General features: G+C 35.7%; 1 protein-coding gene across 2 annotated transcripts; it reads right to left on the reverse strand.

Moving 5' to 3' along the window:
• Positions 1-292: 292 nt before the first annotated feature.
• Positions 293-12669, reverse strand: armc1 (armadillo repeat containing 1). Of its 2 annotated transcripts, none has more exons than XM_067377153.1 (7): positions 12455-12669; positions 11496-11704; positions 9536-9627; positions 6183-6372; positions 5963-6079; positions 4765-4839; positions 293-3632 (listed from the first exon to the last, which is right to left on the reverse strand). In XM_067377153.1, the coding sequence occupies exons 2-7, from the start codon at positions 11655-11657 to the stop codon at positions 3441-3443; spliced, it is 828 nt and encodes a 275-aa protein (XP_067233254.1). In that variant the 5' UTR covers positions 11658-11704; positions 12455-12669; the 3' UTR covers positions 293-3440. The 2 variants fall into 2 exon arrangements, with proteins under 2 accessions (XP_067233254.1, XP_067233255.1); XM_067377154.1 differs by having other exon boundaries at positions 12414-12669.
• Positions 12670-16118: the final 3449 nt, after the last annotated feature.

Below are 16118 nucleotides of genomic sequence, written 5' to 3' on the forward strand. Positions count from 1 at the left end.
TATGGGTTTTTCCAGTGGAAAAGATAAATTAAATGTTAAATATAATATATACACTACCATACAAAAGTTTAGAATCAGTAAGATTTTTTTAGAGAAATTAATGCTAGAAAGGATGTATTAAAATGACACTCAACACTTTTACATTGTTATAAAGAAAAAAAAAAAATCTAATGTTTTATTCATTAAAGAATTCTGGAGAAAATATCAACTATTTTCACCATTGGTAATAATAAAAGTTTATTGAGCACCAAATCAGCATATTAGAATGATTTCTGAAGGATCATGTGACACTGAAGACTGGAGTAATGATGCTGAAAATTCAGCTTTGCGATCACAGGAATAAATTACATTTTAGAATAAATTAAAATAGAAAACAGTTATTTTAAATGGTAAAAATATTTCACAATATTGCTGTTTTTACTGTATTTTTGACTGAATAAATGCAGCCTTGGTGAGCATAAGAGACTACTTTCAAAAACATTTATAGACCCCAAACTTTTGAAAGGTAGTGCAAATTATATTAATAATTGTTTGATTCAGTTTACAATGAGTTATGCACAGACCTGAAATTAAACCTTATTTTACACATTTCAAAATTCTCTCTCTCCCTCTCACACACACAATGTAATTAGAAATTGTTCAGTATCCATAGCACATCTGCCAGTTGGAAATGTGACTGAAAAGGCTTGGCGATAAACATGTATGTTAACATTTAGCCAATGACAAGAAACTCAAAATGGGCAAATATCAGCTGATTAATCAGCATGGCCAACATATATGCAAAAAAAAAAAATGTTGTGATAGACCGATATAAGCACTGTATGAAAAGCTGCACATTTATGGAATGCCTTGCCTTATTACAGTAAAAGCAGTTTGTTTCTACAAACGGAGTCAAAATTATGTGCAATGATAATCAACAGCATGCCAACGATTGTGTTGAACATTTGAAACCTTTAAAGCTATAGTAGTACCCATTTAATTCATAATAACAACAAGCTTTCACAGAAAACTGACTTAATTATCAGATTTTTGGGTACTTCTTCTTGCTGTCTGTGAGCATTCAGCTTGAATAAAAAAATAAAAAACAGGAAGCAAGTTGAAAGTAACAAATTGGTGTCACCAAGCCTAATGAAATGCAATTTCCAGTGAAAACAAAACACAACAAACCAAATTTATTTTATCTATTTAATAATCCTTGTCATTACTGTGAACAGTCACGAATTGTGTGTCCTAAAACTCTTTGTATGGAACAGCGAATATGCCCTGTACATGAGAAGCTACTAAAATCTACCATCTGCCATGGGCTCTGGTTCTGCGTTCTTGGAATAACAGTGAACAGTAGCTTAAAACGCCTCAAGGAAGGATGATGTACAGTACAAGAGGGAAATAAAAACAAAGAAAATGCAAAACTCAATTCCATTTGGATTTTGTTCATAAATATAACACTGATGGCCTCCTTCTCATCTTGCACCCAACTAGAAGCATGCCACTGTTTATGGGGATTCAATTCTGTACACTAATTCTGTCTTTATAACAAATCCTTAATGTGAACCAACATGATGTGAATTAAAAAAAAAAGTCTCTTAAAGCAATGCTGATTAAATATTCAAATGAGGAAAAATACAAAAGGGTGCAAACACTGATGCTTTACAACAATCCGAGTTTTCCAGCATAATATGGTGAAAAATTAAATTGATTTCAATAAAACAACAGGAACATTTAGGAAAGGGCGTATGTTGGTTTGTGTAGACTCATTTTGATATCGATGTGTGCAGGTCTCCTTTTGGAAACACCCTATACTGAACCCAACGGCGACGTACAAGAAACCATCGGTTGCGGGAGAACGTACACACATCCCTGAGCGGACTGGATGTCCTGAATGCGATATGTGAGGTCAGTCGATCATCTAAACTGTTAAAAGACACCATTGGTCAGGGAGATCTCAGAGAAAGGCGCGAGGGGGGGGGGGGGGGGTCATGCAGAGCCGTCAGATTTGACCGGATCATGCATTTGGCTAGCAGGTGAACCCACACTAAAATGATCATGAGTATGAAAGGCCCTGAACAAAACATTCAGATTTATAGATTTAGGAATACACCGAAAGAAAATGTATAAATAGTCCACATGGCATAATGGAAAACTGTATTGATGCTTAAAGATGAAAAAGAAAAAAATAATCTTATGATATCAATTCCTAAAGGGTCAGAGCTATTTTATAACATATTTCGCTAGTGTAATGAGGTTATCTGGTGTTTGGCACATGCTGTAACAAACAACAAAAAAAAAGGTTAGTATTACACACAGAGTAACAGCCATTTGTGGTGACTTCCCATAAACCGTTAATTGTTATTATTGCACACACAGCAAAATCCCGAGAGTTAAATCAACTCTGTTCAGAGTACATATGGCCCCTCTCTAAATAGTGTTAAAATAACACTAAAGAAGGGTTAAAGTTAATGAGATAACTATACAATTAATTAAGTGATGCTTGTGCATTAGTGATGAACACCTGCTGTTAACAATCACTGAAGAAAAGAGTAACACAAGAACTACAACTGACTTCAGTCACAGCCTTGTTAATTGCTTAATTATCTCATTAACTTTAACTCTGGTTCAGTGTTACTTTAACACTATTTAGAGAGGGACCATATGTACTCTGAGCAGAGTTGATTTAACTCTGGAGATTTTACTGTGCACAAACCAGTGTTGGCGTTTTAATTATGTATGAACCATCACTACACATTTCAAACCTAAAAATCACATCTTGAGAAAGCTTTAGAAGTTCAGTCGAAGCAAATAAAGAGGATTTAAAACTGTGAAAATGAATCGCATCAACAAGCTATGTAGTAAAGGCACACACAGAAGGAAAGGGGTTCAAAAAAAGGCATGCTTTGAAAAGTGCTGATGAATAGTAACATCATGATTCTCAAATAATTGAAAACAAAAAAAGTTGTTTAAAAATGTACAAGAAAGCTGAGATGAAGGGTTAGAACACATCAGAAAACACCCAAATTCATAGAAATGTAGAAAACTGCAAAAGGTACGACCCACCCGGTGAAACCCCGGGGTGTTGTTTAGTCTCAACAGACACAAACCCACAAGGAGTATCTGGGGCAAATCGTTTAAAAACTTTCTCCCAACCAAAAAACAAAAAAACAAACAAAACAAAAACAAAGGTGAGTAAGAGAGAGCAGATACACACAAAAATCTTTCTGTGAACTTCTCCCGGTTGCTCTCAGGTTTTAGTGTCTCGTGTAGTGCGTATGCAGCGTTAATGTGAGTTTGGGAGCAGGTTGGATCGCGTACCATTTACAGCCGCCTGTCGTGGCATTTTTTTTAAAAGTTGGAACACAGTTATAAGTTTATTGCGAGATGCGCTCTGCAGTCTGGCGTGTCGAGGGCAGGCTGTAAAGAGGCGGGGCATGCGGGGAGTCGTCGGGTCACCAGTAAAATGAGCGGGACAGGAAGTTGGCGGCCGTGCTTAGCCAGCTCACGCCATCTTGCACGGAGCCCAGTCGCGTCACAGCCTTGTGCTGCTCCTGAGACGGGCTCTCGTCCTCAGGCAAATAATCCGGCAAATTTACGTTCTGCTCGACCACCACATCCGAGTCCTCTTGGAATGGGATAACAAGCTGAATGAGAGGAAAAAGAGAATGATGGGAACAATTACCCATTTTGTTTTAATTGCTAAGCTAGCAAGCAGTACAAAATGGAATTAAATAAATAAGCAACCAAAAACAAGGAAATAAATTACCAGCCAAAACAACAAAACAGAAAGTGAACCATCTGAGTAAACGTTTTTCCAATATAACAGGAAAGAACTGAACTCTTGAGTCAACTCTGTCACATTGAATTAGTTCAAAACAATGATATTACTACAAACAATTCTTTAATCTACTAAAGAATGACTGTTCAAAATTGATTGCTTTGATTTGAAAACATCTCATTTTTAAAAATACAGCTCCAATATCATCATAAACATTTTATTTTTTGTTATATCACCCTAGCCCTACTTACTATGTTGTTGTTTTGTTTTTTTAAATACAGAGCTTTTAGTGTCTGTTCAAGCCAAACAGTTTGATCAAGAAGTCCATAATTCAATCAACTGTGCCACCTGCTGGTTGATAAAGGAAGTGCATGGTACAGCAGTGTTCCAGACCGCCGGGATGACGGCCATCGGAGGTCATGACTGTGCCGCTGCAGGTAGAGATCGCCCTTCCAATTCAACCAGAGAGGACACATCTTTCTTTAATGACCACACAGTGTCTATTTGCACTGCATGCAAGTGTGTGTGTGTGTCTCCAGGGCCCTCTGACACATGGTTTCAGGGGAAGAGGGACATCCTGAGTGATCATGTGATGAGGGGAAAATGAGTAACTCTTCTGAAGGGTTGGAATAGCAGGGTTCACCCTATCAGACAGACAGCACCAGCTCCACATGACAAACTGCATTACCCTCAGCTTCCTCATGGCGTTAAGGACAGATGCAGCCATGACAGAATCAGCTAGCATCCTCAGGTAGAGGTAGTCAACAAAACTTAACGTAACTCAAGTCAAATGGATAGCTCACCTAAACTCTACACGGTTATATTTACTCTCTCATGTCTTTCAAAACATTTGACTTTATATGCACAGGGAGATCAAGATACTATATACTTTACTTTTTCTGGAAAAGAGTAATGGAGGCTAACACCAAAAAAATACTCATTTGGTTCAACTATTCATTTAAAGTGTGACCAGAGATCGGTTTGTTTGATTTACTCACCTCTGATCCGTCTTCCCTCTTCACTACCTGCTGTGCCTTCATGACTTTGGTTGAAGCTATAGCAGTTCCCAAGGCCTGAAGAATGAAAAGAATCGCATGAGAATGCTGAAATAGATTTTCTAATAGCAAGTGTGATTTCTTTCTTCAGAATGATATCTTTCAAACTGTTTATGTCTTACAATTCTGACTTTATAACTTGCAATTGCATGTTATAAAGTTAGAACAGCTCAAAGATGGATTTTAGTCTATGACTATCTTGCTTTATATCTTGCAATTCTGACTTAAGACGCAATTGTGAGTGTATATCATGCAATTCTGACTTTATAACTCGCAATTATGAGTTTATATCTCGCAATTCTGAGAAAAGTCAGAATTGTGAGTTATAAATAAGAATTACGTTATAAAAAAAAAAAATCACAATTGCAAGAAAAAAGTCAAAATTGCAAGATATGAAGGCGCAATTCTGACTTTTTTTTCCCCAATTGCAAGTTATCACATATACATACATACATACATACATACACTAATATATATATATATATATATATATAAAATTGTTTGTTTGTTTGTTTGTTTGTTTTTCTGAAAAGTCAGAATTGTGAGATATTCTTTTTTTATTTTGTGGCAGAAAAAGCTTCTATACGTCTCTTATGCTCACCAAGGCTGCATTTATTTGTTATTTGTAAATCAGTAATATTGTGAAATATTATTACAATTTAAAATAACTTTTCTATTTTAATCATTTTTTAAATGTAATTTATTCCTGTGATGGCAAAGCTGAATTTTCAGCATCATTACTCCAGTCTTCAGTGTCACATGATCCTTCAGAATTCATTCTAATATGCTGATAACCTTTTGTATTATAAAACTGTCACTTTTGATTAATTTAATGCATCCTTGCTGAATAAAGTTTTATTTTCCAAAAAAAAAAAAAAAAAAAAAAGGTTCTAAACTTTTTAACAGTATACAAGTAATTAAATATTATTATTTTTTTTTTTTTTACTTTATTAAATGATTTTTTAAATTACAAATACAAGACATCTAACCAATTTTTAATTTTAACAAAAACAAAATCTCCTCAATCAATACAACACTAGTTTAATTTTTCTCAGGCATTATTATGTAGTCTGTAGAGATTTCGATATGAAGATTTTTGACATGAGATTTTTATATGAATTCCGATAAATTGTGTACTCACCTCGGCCTTCAGGTCCGAACGTATCCTCACCACACATCTCTTCACAGCCATCTGGAAGGTAAAGCTGATGACTCCTTTGATCTTTAGCAGTGCCTCTTCACAAAGACTCCTCCGAGTCTGACATAAACAAAAACTGTGTCAAATTGTGCAGAACCTATATCTGTATCTCCATACACTGACATTAAACGAGCTACAGTACAAGTTGTTTGATTGCAGTTACCGAATCATCAAGCCCGTCGATCTGAAGCACCACTGTTTTGGCCCGTTTGTTCGTGGAGCCCAGGAAAAACTGGGCTTTTCTTCGGCACGATGCGCCCGCTTCCGCCTGTTCAGCCTCCGTGCTGCTGGAGTTCTGCAGGATCTCATAGATCTCAGAGGCTAGCAGCTTTGTCTCGCCTGGCGACGTGCCCCTAGAGAAACACATCACAGTTTACTGTAGGATTCACAACAGATGAAAAACAGTAATGGCCACTGATGATGAACAAAGGAATAATTGAGCAAATATGCTCATCTAGTCTTGTTAAAAGAGCATATATTGTACAATTCAGTGCTTGTCGGTGCTGATATTTGAAAAGGTCGCCACTCCAGCAGACAAGGGGACGCGACATAGATCTGTGCAGGGGGTAATCTGCACACACGAAGGCTACAGAAAGTCATTCTGATGGAGCTTGAACCAACAAACCTTTAATACGGATATAACATTGTGATTTATCCAGAGCTGTGCATTCCATATGGTTTAATATCATAACTAAGTATAAATGCATATTGAGCGTAAAGTTTGAAAATAAAGAGATTGATGCATCATAGTAGAAGAAAGTGTTTATAACACAAGGTCATAGAAACAAATAATAAATAAAAAATTAATAATAAAGAAAAGTTAGGTATTATGACAAATATGTAATATATGTGAACGGTTTACATTTCAAATGTAAATCTGGAAAAACGTTGATACAAAAATAAAATTGAATTACTCTTATATCATAATAGCCTTATTGTGCTGCAGAATTTTTTGAAATATACATAAACCTTTAATATCAGAATGTTTAGTTTAAATTCTAGATTAACAAAACAGATACATTTGCTAATAAAAATTGTTATATCTTAAAAATGCCTAATATTCTCATGTGCAGAGGTAGATTTAGATGATTGGCCCTTGCTAAATATATGGTCACAAAAAGGCCTTAAATAAAGACCAAGAATGAAAACAAATGGAAAGTTATTAGGAATTTCTATTTAGCCAATCTGTTTCTTGGTTGCTAACTATAGTTAAGTGACCTGTTCATTTAATGAGGTTAAAAAAAAAACAGCAGTTCATTGACATCCCCATTTTAGGTCAGGCATGACATCAGGATCTTGATATGCCCTACAGGCACTAATGGGGGAGATGCAACTCTGCCATCATTCATGCAGAGTTACAGGAATGGGCATCTGCTCACTGGCATATCTGAGCTGCCAGACCTCCAAGCTTCCCATGTACACCTGAGGGAATGCTGACGGCATCATATCCTCCGTCAAAAGGAAACTGTATAGCAACTTGCAAATTCACATATAAGACTTGGAAATGTACAAAAAAGTACAATGTCAGAAAACATTGAACGTTTCTCATAAAAACAAATTAAAGCCTTAATGTAGCTTATTTCTGAGCTCTGTCGTCTCATTAGGGGTGATGAAGGATTTCTTCACTTCCTCTAGCCATAAAATTTCACAGACTGGGGCGATACACAACCTCTACCCAAAGTCGTCGTGCTGGAAATAGTGACGGGCAGCTTGTGGAACTGCAGGGCACTCCTTGATGGCGTCTGTGCTAACTGAAGTGACTGGTGAATCGAAGGGGGTGGGAAGGGAGTCGCCCTGAGAGAAGGATAGGCATCTCTCTGCCAACCATCGGCACTTCTGTCTGTGAGGCTTCATGTAAACAGAAGGCACTCGCTGTCTAAAAGCCTGCAGACTTTCGCACTCGAAATAAGCCCGAACTGCAGAGAATATACACATATATGTGAATCCTGCGCCTCTATACTTAGCCTCGGGAGTGTAAAAAACATGCAGTTGTATGAATATTTAAAGCATCAGTTGGCATCTACATAAGTGTTGTTTGACATGAGGTAAAAGAAACCCTGTTTTCTCAAGCATAAATCTAACAAAGGCTCAACAATAAGGATCTTTTCTGCACTAGATCAGAACTGCCTTGCCACTTTACTACTGTGTGTGTATTATATTATATTATATTATATTATAAACACTTACATGCTTGAATACTTTCTATTCAACAAAGAATCCTGAAAAAAATGTATCATGGTTTCCACAAAAAAAATATTAAGCAGCACAACTGTTTCAACACTGATAATAATAAGAAATACTTGAGCAGCAAATCATATTAGAATGATTTCTGAAGGATCATGTGACACTGATATTAAAGCTGAATTTTCAGCATCATTAGTCTAAAGGAATAAATTACATTTTAAAATGTATTAAAATGAAAAACATTTATTTGAAATTTATAAAATATTTCTAAATATTAGTTTTACTGTATTTTTGATTAAATAAATGTAGCCTAGGTGATCATAAGAGACTTCTTTAAAACATTATTATTATTGTTTATTATTATATACACTTTACAATAAGATTCCATTAGTTAACTACTTCTAAATACTTCTACAGAATTTATTCAGTGTTCAACATTTAACATTAATGGACTGAACTAACATGAACAAACAATGAACAACTGTATTTTATTTACTAACATTAATAAATAACAACAAATGTATTGTTCATTGTTACTTCATGTTAGTTAATACATTACCTAATGCTAACAAATGAGACCTTATTGTCGAGTGTTGCCACAATAAGTAACAAATATATATATATTTTTTGACAATAAAGGTAAAACAAACAATTTGAAAGGTTTTTATTGACACAGCTATAATGTAACTACATGACGGCTATAAATTCATAAACATTTTTGCTAGACAATTGTGGCTTCCTTATTCTCACATTTCAAACATTAGATAAGTTTGCAATGCATAAAAACACATGCGCATAATCTATACAAAAATGCAGCATAGCTAGCCCTAAACTGTCTCACACTGGCCACTGGGCCATCCTTTCTGTTGAACCCTGAGATATGATGTCATTTCCCTTCTTGTCAGGTAAATGTATAATAATTGAAAAAAACAACAACAACAACAACAACATATTGATCAACCAATAATTCTGAATATGGCCACTGAACGTGAACTCCTCAATGTCAACAGTGACGTGATATTTCTTTTCTCTCTTAGACTGACCTCTGCTGGACATTTACCGATGGCGAGCAAAACAAATGCAAGCATGCACTAAATCAGGTTGCTTGACAGGTCGCATTACACTTAAACAGCAAGATTGCATCATCACTCCTATTTAGTTTCAAAACAGACAAATCCGCTTATGACAGGACGACCTTTCTCATGCACTTAAAATCTGCCCAGCACACACATTCATTTCAGCTAAAGCTGCAGGATGAGGTTTTCTGCGGAAAGTGCAAAGCGAGCTCATGTGGCCTTCATGTTTTGTGGCAGCATGATGGGAGCGACTTACTTCTGCATGACGTTCTGCAGGCTCAGCATCATTCCCAGCTCGCCCTTCATCTTCTCCCTGTTGGCGCGGCATTCTGCCAGGTAGCGCACCGCCTGGAAGGACACAAAGCCATTAAGGGTCATGCAGGGCCATTACAGAGGCATACCGCCAGGCACCGCTGTGATAAATCCATTAACACAACACTAAAACTTCTCGGGTCAGAGTTACTGTGTGTGTGTGTGTGTGTGTGTGTGTGTGTGCATGTGAAAGAAAAAGTGTTATTCAGATATTCTCCAAATGTCTCCACAGGTGTGATGTCCTCCTGAAAGAGGTAAAACATACAGTGGGGTCAAAATCTGGGGTTCAAAATCTAATTTAAACTTGGAAATAAAGTTTTATGATTTAAAAAAAATGTAATGACATAAAATGAAGACAAAATATTTCAAGTTCAGCACTACCTCTAGGTCACTAATAAAGTAAGGAAATTTGTGACATTGACCATGACAACTCTTTTCTTTCTTCCATGGAAAAACAAGATGCTCAGGAACATTCTTAGATCATGTTGGAGAACATGGATCATGTCCAGATGTCTCTGTCCGTCTTACAGAAGAAGTGGAAACCCTTTGTGGTCAGCCTGCACAATGAGGCATTCCTGTAGAAGTTACGCTAAGCGTTGTGACAATATTGGACAGCAGGTGGCAGTCATGTGACATGTCTTTAGACAGCTGGGTGGGCACTGAGTGATCTGATTGATTAAAGGCATTCATATCAACCAAACAATTGATATCAAACTATTTGAGTTTCATAATAATAATAATAATAATAATTAGTGTTATTTTTATAATAATAATAATAAAACTAATAATAACTAATACATTAGTTTAAAAGTATTATTATTATTGGTGGTATACATTTATTGGAGTTTAATAATAATATAATACATTATTATTGTTGTTGTGTATATAATAATACTATTATTAATAATATTATAAACTATGTATCATAATAATAATGATAAGCCACCATATTAGTTACAAATTATTATTATTATTATTATTGATATAAATATTATTTGAGTTATTAATAATAATAACAATAATAATAATAATAATAATAGTGTTATATTTTATAATAATAATAATTGTGTTATAATATATTATAATAAAAATAATAAACTACATATTATTGTATAAATACAAATTATTCTTCTTATTGGTATAAATGAACTTTGGTTTAAAAATAATAACATAATAAATTATTATTATTTTTGTTATGTATATAAAAATAATTAGAAGAAGAACATGCAAACTTACATTGGTTACAAATTAGTTACAAATTATAATTATTGATAAATATTATTTGATTTATAATAATAACAATAATAAGTATATATTATTAATAATAATAATAATAATAATAATAATAATATCAACAACAACAATAAGCCACTATATTAGAAGAATATCATTAATATTTTTGTTATGTATATACCAATAATGGCATTATTAGTTACAAATAGGTGGCAGTAATGTGTCATGCATCGAATCAGCTGGGTGTGCTTCGAGTGATCTGATTGGTTGATAGGAATACCTTGATATCAACAACTGGGACATTTAAAAATGACTGGAGGTATAAGATCTAAAATCATAAATGCCATCTATAAAGCTTTAAATTGGGAAGACTGAATTTGAAGCTGAAGCTGAGACTGCTTACAGCACACTATAAATAAACCATTCATAAGATTTCCCTGAAAAGTGGAAAGATTGCAGCTATCAAAACATTGCCATTTATTTGAGAACACATACCAAAATTATACAAAATATTTATGATTATTATAGCGTAGGAACATCATCATCATCGTTTATTTCTGATTTGAACCCTTACCTACTATACAAACATAGCAGGAAGTATCTTACAGGTCACTATGGCAAGAATGTCTGCACAAGTCTTGACTGCAAACGTCTTACGAACTGGATCTTACCAATAGCGCAGAGTAGACGACTTGTGGATTGGGGTGGTCGAGGAAGAGAATGAGGCCTGGCAAGCAGCCTTGATCTTCAACAATAGCTCGCCTGTTGAGGGGGTCAGCAGCTAAGTCCCTCAGCTGATTCACCACAGCCAAGGCATCAGGCTCCCCGCTCATGGTGCTCCCACACCAAGGGCCATGCACAGAAAATACACTGATCTTAGCTGAGGGGGAATTTAAAAAAAAAATCATAATTAGATTATTTCTGATACCATGGAACTCTTTGTTAATGACAGAAATCACGCTAAGGTTTATGATAATAACATAACATACAAGCTAGTATAAATTGAATTCATAATTTTCTGTCTGCTCAATCTCTTCAGTCATTAAATGTTTTACGCCTTTTTAAAGTAAATTATTTGAAACATAAAAACAGGAATTAGAAATATTTTGCCTGACGTCACTCAGTAAACATGCATTTTTGTCGCGCGTCACTTTCGCATTGATTTACTGAAAATCTTTATACACGTAGCTTATTATTGGCTTCATAGTGCACTGAATGACCCATGATGGTCATATCGGAGTCATGTAGCACAACAGAGTATAACGAGGCCTTTAATGGGGCCTGTGCTAACCGGCTAACATTAACACGGCATCACAAAACAATGACAATCTGCCTTCTCAAATGGTAAATAAAGGAACATGTATAAGCAAACATTTGGCGCTGACTGCTCATTCATATTTAATCTACAAACATCAATACATGTGGATCTGAATGTCTTTCTATGAACAATGCAAGCACCAGTAAGAGAAAGGCAGAAGCTGTTTCTATCGGGTCATATATAAACATACGCATATATGTAGCCAAATAACAATGATAAATGTGCATTCAGTGTATTTGTTTCTGATATTCGTGGTGTCTAGCTTGTTAACCTTGTGTGTGTTGTGGCACTGTTGTCCACGCATAACCTTACAGCAAACACGCCCAGGACGGCTCCTCGCTTCAGATGATCCTGTCCGGTCAAACGATCCCAACAAATCAAGTGCTGATGGACACGACACTGGATGTAACTAGTATAATAACGACGAGAATAAATATGGTTAAAAATCTCTATGACAGCTGTTCTGGTCAGGTATATTTGGCCATTATCAGCGGAGCTTTTAGCACCCTGTATAACACGTCCTAGAATTAGACAGACTGATTGGAGGATATGGACTATGACGCCATGCGTTCTTGACAAATTAGAGAGGGTTTTACTAAGAGACTTATTAATATTCCATAATAACTGTGATACATAAGCTATACAATACAAACGAGTTTTACAGATCAACTAAAACTTACTGAAATATTTGTTTGTTTAGCTGTTGTTGTTTTATGTATTGTAAATAAAAAGCATTAGAGCCAAGAAAGCAATTGAAAAAAAATATAACGTTACTATTAATATGTGTTTGTTTTTTTATTGGGCCTTATTAGGGAGCTGGACGTCATTTGGAAGCCTGTAAAAAAAGTCCAGTTCTTATATGAAATGATGCTGACATCTGGACAATTTTTTCCCTAGGTAACTTACACGTATATAATACATATATAAAACAACGGAGGGTTGGGAGCAACAAATATATAAAGAACAGGTTTGATACTATTTTATACAATTAAATGTTTTTGACAGACCAAACAGCACATACTTCCAAAATAAATTCATATAATAAAATACACACCTATGCATGCCTCGTGTATGTGAATCATAACTATGTCAAGACTGGCCAATTGAAATGCCTATCAACCACTCTAAGCCAATGGTTGGCTCAAAACTTCTAGGACCCACCCATTGTTGGAATATTCTCAACGCCTATTGGCCAATACTGTAAAGGCCCGCCCCTCTAACTAAGCGAGTGCATACTGTGGAAATCATAAGATACCGCTGGACTGGGGCCCATATCAGAAAGGAGGTTAAGTGAGTTCTCTGAGTAAGTTAACCCTGAAATTAGGATACTCTGGGTTTTCCGTTTGAGAATGGGAGGTATGTCAGCCCGAGAAAACCGGGTAAGTCAAGCCCGTTTCTTAAAGGAGATAACTTATATAGGCTACTCAGAGTCAGTTACCATGGTAACTCACTCTTTACTCTGTGAAACTAACCTGGTCAGGAGCAGGTTTTCTTCGGTAAACCCGGAGTTTCTTTCGGTTTCCTCATCCTTTTTAAAGCCCAGATGATGTTTAAATACTTCATTCACGTTGCAAAAATGCTCTTCTTACTGAGTATTTTTTCTTATTTCAAGTACAAATATCTAAAAATTCTTAACTTATATCAGTATTTTACTATATAGAAATTATTTATTTAGTCTTGTTTCCTGGGGGATCTAAATTAACCCTCTATGGTACAGAGTTGCCATATGGCAACAATTAATTTCTACTCATTTCCTTGTTATTCAGAAAAAAATACAATATATGGTACAATGGGAATTAAAAGGGTAGGCCTTAAGGTTGCCAATGATGTGCAGTTTTTAATTCCCATGACATTTGAATGTCCCTCAAAAACTCTCTTTCCTGTAGAAGTGCTCCAGAAATTGTTCCATTTACCTCATTTCTAAACATCTCTTCTCAAGGGGGATTTTTCTGCAGCATCTTTGATAAGTAAATTAGAAAGTTTTACAATTCAATGGCAAATATATCCGTCTTACAGCACTTACAACAAAAATACAAATCACCTAAAATAAAGCACCTCTTCTCTTTCCAAATATCAAGAGAAGCACAAAAACTGTCCGTTCTGTACAGAATCCAAAACCATACACAAAAATGGAATGTTCAATGATAAAAATCAAATCAAGTACACATGAAATCAAAATAGACCTTATTTATTTTGTTAGCTCAAATTGCTAGTTTTCTGGTGAACAATTCATCCGTGCAAGTCAATCCACACACACATACAAAAAATGCTTGGTTTCGTAATATTTAATTAAACTCTGAAAATGCTCCTCCCCTCTGCAACCGTGCCCCTTCTCTAATGACATCAGTTTGACGGCTTGGGTTGACCCTGCAACCGTGAGCTGGTGATGGAGAGGAGGAGCGCTACAGTAAAACCCTGCCCTCTATTCAATATATTCCGTTTCACTTGGAAATACTTCACAACACTGGAGAAAAGTCGTTTGCAACTCCCGGTTCACGGGGACTTTAAACCAATTCTTCTCCATACTGTATATATATATATATATATATATATATATATATATATATATATATATACAGTATATATATATATATTTTTTTTTTTTTTAAAAACGTCCACGACAAAAGGCAAATAGTGCACTAAATGGACAAGGTGATGGGTTTTTAATGAAAATGACAGCTGGTTTGGTCACTTAGCTTTGTGCATAGTTTTAAGGCATTGTGTAGCAGTCTTCCGAAGAGACGAGAGTGGCTTTGAGACATTCTGAGAAGGACTTTTGTTTCTCTTGGTCTGAGAATCCTTCAGGTGCCTTTTGGCAAACTCCCGGCGAGCTGTCATGTGCCTTTTACTGAGGGGTGCCTTCCGTCTGGCCACTCTAAAATACAGGCCTGATTGGTGGAGTGCTTCACAGATGGTTGTCCTTCCGCAAGGTTCTCCTATCTCCACAGAGAAATGCTGGAGCTCTGTCAGAGTGACCAACGGGTTCTTGGTCACCTCCTTGACTAAGGCTCTTCTCCCCCGTTTGCTCAGTTTGGCCGGACGGCCCGCTCTAGGAAGAGTCATGGTGGTTCCAAACTTCTTCCATTTAAGGATGATGGAGGCCACTGTGCTCCTTGGGACCTTCAATGCTGCAGAAATTTTTCTGTACCCTTCCCCCGTTTTGTGCCTCGATACAATACTGTCTCGGAGGTCTGCAGACAATTCCTTTGACTTCATTGCTTTGTTTTTTGCTCTGACGTGCACTTCTTCTTCTTCTGTGGATTAATTGGCGGGTCGCATATCAGCTTTTTGGTGCATACCGCCACCTCCTGTGCTGGGGTGTGAAGTGAGGTCAGTCTAGGTAGGCTACATGATGTTATCTATATTTTTAAGTCCGCTATTTTTAATGAATTTAAAAACTAATCTTTACAATTTTACCAGATCCTTTTTTATGTTTGATATGTAGCTGATTGTAAATTGTTTACATCTTATGTTCTGTATTTGTCTTTGTAGTTTCTTTCCTGTTCATACCCAGGACAGAACAATAACACATGATCAACCGTTTCCTTTACTTGGCATAGTTCACATAATCCTGTACTGTGTTTTCCTATTATATGAAGTTTTGTATGGCACATCCTTAGTTAAAATGACCTGATCTTCTCTACTTAAATTTTGTGTCCTTTTACTTTGTCTTACGCTATTGTGTATATTATAAAAATGTCTTCCTGTTTTACATTAATTCCAATTTCTTTGCCATTTCTGATTGCAAGCTTCTTTAATTATACTTCCATCCTAATAGTAGGGTTTTTCAGTTTAAGTGACTCTTTAGCCATTTTATCAGATCTTTCATTTCCATTTCATATCTACACGTGCTGGTACCCAAACAAACTTATATTCTAGCTTGCCTTTATCTATACAATATATTCAACATTTCTATGAAGATATCATATCTGTTTGAAATGTTTGTAGTTTTGTAAGTGATGGCATTGAATTTGAA

The sequence above is a fragment of the Chanodichthys erythropterus genome, chromosome 23 (assembly GCF_024489055.1).
Source record: "Chanodichthys erythropterus isolate Z2021 chromosome 23, ASM2448905v1, whole genome shotgun sequence".
Taxonomy (NCBI): Eukaryota; Metazoa; Chordata; class Actinopteri; order Cypriniformes; family Xenocyprididae; genus Chanodichthys; species Chanodichthys erythropterus.